The sequence below is a fragment of the Glossina fuscipes genome, unplaced genomic scaffold, assembly GCF_014805625.2.
Source record: "Glossina fuscipes isolate IAEA_lab_2018 unplaced genomic scaffold, Yale_Gfus_2 257, whole genome shotgun sequence".
NCBI classification, from domain to species: Eukaryota; Metazoa; Arthropoda; class Insecta; order Diptera; family Glossinidae; genus Glossina; species Glossina fuscipes.
Window position 1 is genome coordinate 1280749 of NW_023998600.1, and position 8204 is coordinate 1288952.

The following is an 8204-nucleotide window of genomic DNA, read 5'->3' on the forward strand; positions in this document are numbered from 1 at the left end:
CGCTCATAAATGTGAACGGGTCATCAGCAGGGAAGCTCAAAAAATGACCGGAAGCGTTTCACAATTAAAGATGATGATCGCCTTATTAGTTTGGCCACTTTCAGGTAATTAAAGAAAACGCTCATAAATGTGAACGGGTCATCAGCAGGGAAGCTCAAAAAATGATTCGTGATTGCTTTCTTGCGACTAAAGAAGTGGAACGCGATGAGTTGGCTTGTGGAGAGTGCGAAAGAAACATGAAATGGCGGCTGCCCAAGCTGAAGCTGAATTGGGCTCTATGACTATTGAAGAAAACAAGGTTGAAGGAACTGAAGAGTCTAACTTAGAAAACATCGATAAGGACGAAGAAAAGGAAGACTATGATGAAAACAGAAATTTCACGAAATGAATACTTTAAGTAATGCTTGGCTGCTGTGGCACATTGCCATATTTGTATCAAGTGATTCTTCATTTAAATTCACCTTAATAAACAAAAGTGTTTAATAGAGGGTTGAAAAAACTTTCTATCTACGCTTTTGCTGTCACATGTACATTTTTTTTTCATTTTTTCATAAATTTAATTCGATTATATTTTTCATTCAGATGAGCGCGCTTTGTAGGCGTGGATGAGGACATCAAATCGGTTTTAGTGCGTAAAGTCGGAAGTGAAATGCGAAATTTAAAAGCAGAAAAAATCGAAAGGCGAGTTCATGTTCAGTTAATCGCTGCGTATAAAAAACAAAGGTGTTATATTTTGTGCTACATAAATACAGTTTGTCCCGGATTTTTCTTTCCTAGTTCTACTAAGAACCGTGGAACTAGCAAAAGACATAAGCAAGACTCCAGCTCAGATCACTAATAAACTTCACAGAGATGATGGAAATTTAGTTTACCCAAATGGAGGCCAAATTACAACGTCGGTTCAAAATCATCGTCTTGCATCATTCCAGCACCGGAAACATTGTTAATCGGTCAATGCCCATTCCCCAACCACCAGTCGGCGGCAGACCATATTCTAATACAGTACAGAAGTTCTCATCCACCATTGTGCTCAAAGCAAAATGCGACCGTTTAATTCCCGGCTGATGACCCGTTCACATTTATATGCGTTTTCTTTAATTATGTACATGTCACAGCAAAAGCGTAGATAGAAAGTTTTTTCAACCCTCTATTAAACACTTTCGTTTATTAAGGTGAATTTAAATGGAGAATCACTTGATAAAAATATGACAAAAAAAGCAGCCAAAAATATGGTTTGGATGGATATTTCTTTTAAAAATAACTTATTATAATATATTCTTAACATGACTTATAGCGCATTACTGGTCTGCGTGTGAGTCTTGACAGTGTTTCATAGCGAAACAATTTTATTCTTAACTAAGTCTTACAAAATTTTGCGTGAAAGGACTAGGACTGTGAGTGCGGGCAAGTTGGGATAGAACTGAACCTTTTTGTTCAACGGGTTAAGCATCATATTATCGTTTACACTTTTTAGGTTAAATTTAACAATCCGATAAGTTCGTCTTCGGTTCTATTTGCAATTAATGAAAAAATGTTAATTCCTTCTCTTCTTCCACTCCCACCTATTCGGGGTCATATTGGTTCTAGAAACTTACTTGTTTTCAAATTTTAATGTGTCCAGTGTTTTGTTGTCGTAGTATCTCTTTGAAAATATTTCCGATGACGTGTTTTTTAATTATTTTCTTTCGAATTGCTTTTTTACTCTGCTGAAGAAGAAATTTCTTTCTTTTCAGATAACCTTTAAACGACATATTTTCCATGTTTTATGTAAAATAAAAAATAAAAATTTTTTGTTAAAGAAAAACTAAATACGGTTTTCAAGTATTAGGAAAAGGGTAATGTACTCGTTTGTTAGCTTTTCGGCAAAGCTTTGAAGAAATAAACAAAGACCAACACCGCCACGATCTTGCGAAATGCCTCCCCGTGTTTGTCACGACATCAAGGTATATGAAGCTGAAAGTATGTTGCAGCATTCACACCACTGAGTGTTGGTTCGCCTAGATGCTACATCCGCCATGTTATTACCTTGTACAACCTCTCCACCTTAACCTTTACTGGCCCTGGTTGAGGCAAAAACGGCGAAGAGTATGCTAAGCAAAACTCACAAAATAAATAGCCCACAAAAAAAAAGAAGAAACGACCTCCAAACCTTTTCCATTTCTTAAATTATATATCATTGTAATGCTTCATTTTTACTAACCGCAAAGTTTCATCTGTTCAAAAGGCTTTTTTTTTTAAGGGCTGCCAACACTTCATCGTAGAAAGGGTGACAGATTCGAATTTTCCATAAATATTGAGATACCCTATAGCGATAATAAAACAATATATGTAATATAATAATATATAATAAACTATGATAATTAGTTGAAAAAAAAATTTTAGATTACAATTGTCGCTTATCTATCTCAAAAATTCGAAAAGCTTAGAAGTGTTTCGCGAAACGCTAACATTAACTTCGAATATTGAATAATTACTGTTCAGAGCATTTTCAAAACATTCGATCAGTAATTTGGCCATGAGACATAAAATATTAACGGGGTGCTGTCCTCAGCAGTATGTCTTGATTTTTTCCCAACCTAGGTCCTATATTTGGAAACGTACAATTCTAGTTTTTGCTTCTATGTCATTGTTGCTAAAACATACATGTTTCCATGTGACTGTATTTTCTTATGTAACAACTCAAACCACTCTATATATTTTCCTCACCTGGCATGTTGGTATGTCTACGGTACATGGCATTTTGTTAATCGAAAAAAATTTTGTACATTTGAACGATTTTTTAATTCGGAGTTCTGTGTGCCTGAATCGAAGTCTTTATCGATTCAAAGAGAATTATTTATTCAAAGCTAATCCGTGTAGCTCTCTGTAAATCCCATTACTTGTATATATATATATATATATATATATTTATAAATAGAAATATATATTTTAATATTTCCGATTCTTTTCCGTATTTCCGTAACATTAATTGACGAAGAACAATGCCGTGCTTTTCAGCATGTCCAGGGTCTACGCATAGCTACATACAAAAACAAGAACCGATCGATCGTGCAAAGACAGCAGCGCGGGGCGTTTCAGATGTTAATGTGTTGAAACATGTTTGCAAGAAACCCAATCACCATCTTAAATGTCACAATGTGTTTTACACGCAATCTATTCCGCCTCGAGAAGTACGTGCAAGCGTTCCGCGTAAAGTACAACTTCCACATAAAGAATTGGAACGATTAAAATCCGCTTCGAAGGTTGTTACATTAGAGGATCGCCTGGATGATTTAATGAAAAAGGAGACGGAATTGCGGCGATTGGAAGAAGAAGCTGAACGGACTCGGGAACGTTTCAAGAAAATTGACGATGCGCGCAAAAAAAAGGCTGAAGAAATTGCTTTGGTGCAGAAAAGAGAGGAGGTTCAGGATAAATTGCAGGTTCTCGAAAAAGCTTTTCTAGCGAAACACGAACAAGAAGAAGAGGTGAAAAAAGTAAATCGCATTATACTTGATGCTAAATGCCACGCGGTCCGCGATGCCCAAATTCAAGAAAAGAGTAAATTATTTAAAGAGCTACGCAAGGAGGAAATACATTTGGAGCAACAGGTCATAGAAAGGGCTATGAAATCACTTAATGACGAAGATCGTCAATTCGATAAAAAACAAGAGGCGAAACAAAAATATGCGGAAGAAATAAGGAAGCAACTGCTTGAACGGGAAAATCAACGCTTCCTTGAGGCTGAACGTACAGAAAAAGAGGCAAAAATGCTGCGTGAAATCAACGAAGCTTTTAAACATGACGAAGAACGGCAATACCAATTATCTAAGCAGAGGCGCTTGAAATTTCGGGGCGAATTGGCCCAAGTGGTGGAAATGTCTAATGTTTTTAAGCGTATGTTATGTGAGCAAGAAAGAACTACAGAGATGAAAATAGCGACCTATATGCGTGAAAAAGATGAACGGTTGCGGGCTCTGGCTCACGAAAAAAAATTGCGGAAACAAGAACAAGATCGCAAACGTCAGCGCCTTTTTAATTTGGCTCAAAAGGCACTTGAATCGCGTTCACAACGCGACGAGATTACCTATCTTAGGCAAAGGGAAAATTTAGAGAGGGAATACCGTCAAAAAGAAAAGGAAACAGCAATGAAAAAAAAACGACTCGAAAAAGAATTAAGCGATGCCCGCGAGCACCAAATGCAAGAAACTAAACATCGGCAAGCGCTACAAGTTGCTCGTGCCGAACAAGATTTTAATGAACTAATTCAACGTTTGAAGAAGGAGGAGGAGGAAGACGGGAAACTCACTCTAGAAAGGCAACGGAAGCGCAATTGTTATCGAATGGATATAATACGACAAATGGGTGATAAAGAAATGGAGCGACGACGACTGCTGGACTTGGAACGTAGTGAAGCTTCAGACTGGCGTGAACGCGAACGCCAACGTGACGCAAACATTAAGGCTGTCATCAATGCTAAGTTAGCAGCTATGCGTGATGCTTGTCTACCAGAGAAGTATATCAAAGACGTAGAGATGCAGTTACAGCGCATTACCAATAACCAGCGCCAGAAGCTGGCAAAATAGATAAATTAATGTTTAATTAAAAATAGTAATTATTATTTTTTAATTAAGTATTATTATTTGTTAAATAATTATTAATCATAAAGGGAGCGAATTAGAAAGAGGCAACGAGCTGGAGGGAGGGAGGGAGAGATGCATTTTTTGTATAATTTCTGTAGCGAGAGAGCCACTTAGCTAGCTGCTGACAGAAATTGTACTGATTGATCCTGCTCTGCAACTTTGCTTTCATTGCTGCTGAAAGATTTCTCTCTTTCTTTCTCGCCCTCTCTCTATCTCTCTCACTATCTTCTGTACTCGTCATTGTTCAATTTCATTTCACCGTATGACTCACAAAAGAGGAATAGTGTCATTTAATTTTATCATCTATATAAATCTAGTGATAGCATTGAATCATTATTGCACTAACTTTTTCTTATGTATGAAATTACTAATGTTTAAGGATTTTCATTTAATTAATGCATAAACACTAAATGGCCTGTGTCTTGAACAAGTATATATGTTTGTGCGTTTTGATCTCTCTCTCGATAAAAATGTTTGCATCCATTCTTTTATTTTATATCAAATAAATTTTCTGTTCTTGAACTGAAGTCGCTTGAAAATCATTTTAGTTAGTAAATGGGTCGATTATCACTAAACTTAAAGAAATTGATATTGTATCTGGTGGATCCATTCTTTGTTATACCGATCCATTTAGCATCATTATATGAATAGATCTAAGCGCAAACGATAGACTTCGAATATTATGTTTACATTTATATATATTCTTTATTATATTTTTGACTTGTATACACAAACACACGTATATAAGTAGTAAACGTAGTTTACCAGAGATATGTGCTTGCAAAAGAAAAACGCATAAATACTGATGGCGAGTGTTCTACGAAATGACGAAAATGAGATAAATTTTAGTAAACGTATATTTGAAGATATATCCGCATAGTATAGACGTAATTGAAACGTTACAAGCGACAACGGTATGTGATATAATCCAAATAACGCAGATACGTCACCTAATAGCAAAATTTTTCCTTTTTTTGCTAGCTATGGTTATTTTTCGTATAGTATGGAGTTAAGATAAAATGTACGCATATATATATATATATGTATATATATGTATGTCTGTTTATGTGTGTGCTCCACAAATATAATTCTTGGCAGACTAAACCTATCTCTTTGCTGGGTTCTTTTCCAAATAGACAGACATTCGTATGTACATAGAGATGTCTTTTAGCGATAATGTGCAACATACAAAGTTATATATAAACGCAATGCAATTTGCCTTAAGAGAATAATGTCCAAGGAATTGACATAAGCATGAATGCATGATATAAACTTGTTACTATTTGCATTTATTATTTATTGCCCATAATTTCGTAATCAATACATGTATCTTCTCTTATTATTTTTTGTTTCCTTCAACACTTTCAAAACATTACCCGTAACTCGGGGCTTTGATCATAGTATTGCATACACACACTAGCATGTATATTTATATTTACATTCCGGGAAAGAGGCACACATATATTTATGCGAATGCACCCACGTCTTCTAAATTTGATTGAACTAAGAAAATGTTTTCGATTATCATTTGCTTTATTCTCAGATTTTATCATTTATTCGCATAAATTTGGGTTTTTTTTTTTTATTACCTCCTTTTTTTTCTTGGTTTGGGTTTCTGTCATTTATGTTACACTTTTACGCTATGCAAAAACAACTCATAAGCACGATCGTTTGCAAGACAATCGTTCTACTCTGAGCTGCAATAATTTTTAATGCGTTTTAATAAAAACAAAGCAAACGCAAAAATGAAATTAAAAATTAAGTAGAAAGAAACTAAGTATGAAAAAACACTTTTGCATCACCTTAACAAATCGTTAGCGAAATAAAATTAATTTATTATTTTAATGATGAATCAAGTTTCTTTTTAAAAAATAAAGATGTCGAACACAGTTTCCGCCACTTTTTATTCTTTTTCCCCCTCTTTTCGTCTCCGCCGAACGCAAGTGAAGTTAGAATATGTTTGAGTTTGTCAGTTATAACTATTGCATAGAGTTGTCACTTCTTAACATGCTATGACAAAAAAAGAGAAAAGGTCAACGAAGGCAGTTTTTGATTTTTTCCTTTTTTTTATTGCTATCGTATAATATAAACTAGTGATTATAATTGTAAAATGTACAGATATATGAGCTATATGAATGAATAAGATCAGATACACTTTTAAAAGATGCCTGAAAACGTATGAAATCAAAGAGTTAAGGCAATACAAGCTGCGGTGCGTATTTTAAAACCAACCTTGAATTTTTTCCAAATCTTCGGTGGATATAATAACGGGCCCTTGGGCAGCCAAATGATTTAAGTTTGTTTGCGTCAAGCTTATTTTCTTTGCAGACAACGTTTGCTGCATATCCAAATATTTCTCCCAAATGTTTACACTGTCTCCCTTTTCGGCAAACTTGTCAAACTTCATTGTAACGTTTTTCTTTTTCACAAATACATGACGATTTACATGGAAATGACGATTCGATATATAAATATTCTGCAGTCCTAGACTATTTTCTTCAGATGCTTTATTGCCCGTTTGGTTTGATTCAGTTTCGCTTTTAAGTAAATTCTTAAGCTCAAGATTCTGTTTTTCCAACGCATCGACTTTAGCAAGGAGAGTTTCTTGCTGTTCACGTAAATCCTCAACGTTTTCCATATCTAAGAACTCCAACTCATATTCCTCAATATCGGGCATGCGGTACGTTGTACGCATATTTTTGGCTATATAACGTTCAGTTATAACCGTAACTTTAGCCAAAACGTAAATGCATACAAAGATACACAAGAAACTAACATAGGTCTCGTAATTCTCATGACACGTAAGCGAAGGGGAGACAGCCAATACATCATCGCTAGACCCAAGGAGACTTTCTGTACCTGCAAAAAAAGCCAGATTTTTTTTTTCGTATAGTAGCCAACAGACATATGCGCCACGCGTATAAGTATAAAAATGTATGAATTCACACAAATATATACCGTGCATATCGTTTAACTTACCATCACCAGCTTCAACTGTCTTCTGCATAAAATGATATTCAATTTGCTTGAAATAGCACAGAATGATCCACGATATAAAGCCTAACGACAGGAGAAATAAGAAATTTGTTGAGGAAAACATTGTTTGGCGTCTTTTAAAATTTTGATTTAAAACAACAACCAAAATACAATTGAAATGAAAAGCAATAATTTTCAATATTACTGCAGCTCGATGAAAAACTATACACAGACGTATATGTGACAAGTAAGAACATTATAGTCGGGCAAGGTTGACATTAAATGCTGTACGCCACAATTCTTATATTTCTTATAGAACGCAAAAATTATATCTTGTTTCTATGTAGAGGTAAATAATATCTCTTAGCTTCGCTTCTAACACTTCTCTTGTCCTTTAACAATTTATTACTCATACATGTCATGCGTCTTTGTTATCTTTTATTAATCTGCTCTAAATATGATAAGGATCAGCTTTATATCTGATAGTCACCTGCTTTATATCCAGTCTGACTTAGAACTGTATGAAATTAGCGAAACCTTTTCGATATCGTTCCTTATCACTTGTACCATCCCTGCTCACAACAACAAGACCATATTTATCTTTCC

General features: G+C 35.0%; 2 protein-coding genes across 2 annotated transcripts; one reads left to right on the top strand and one right to left on the bottom strand.

Moving 5' to 3' along the window:
• Positions 1 to 2981: 2981 nt before the first annotated feature.
• Positions 2982 to 4565, top strand: LOC119642750 (cilia- and flagella-associated protein 45-like). Its single transcript, XM_038042016.1, has one exon. It carries the CDS (start codon positions 2982 to 2984, stop codon positions 4563 to 4565), a length of 1584 nt encoding a protein of 527 aa, XP_037897944.1.
• A 2278-nt stretch (positions 4566 to 6843) lies between these two features.
• LOC119642752 lies at positions 6844 to 7722 on the bottom strand. Its single transcript, XM_038042017.1, has 2 exons — positions 7602 to 7722; positions 6844 to 7481 (listed from the first exon to the last, which is right to left on the bottom strand). The coding sequence occupies exons 1-2, from the start codon at positions 7720 to 7722 to the stop codon at positions 6844 to 6846; spliced, it is 759 nt and encodes a 252-aa protein (XP_037897945.1).
• Between the last annotated feature and the right edge of the window lie 482 nt (positions 7723 to 8204).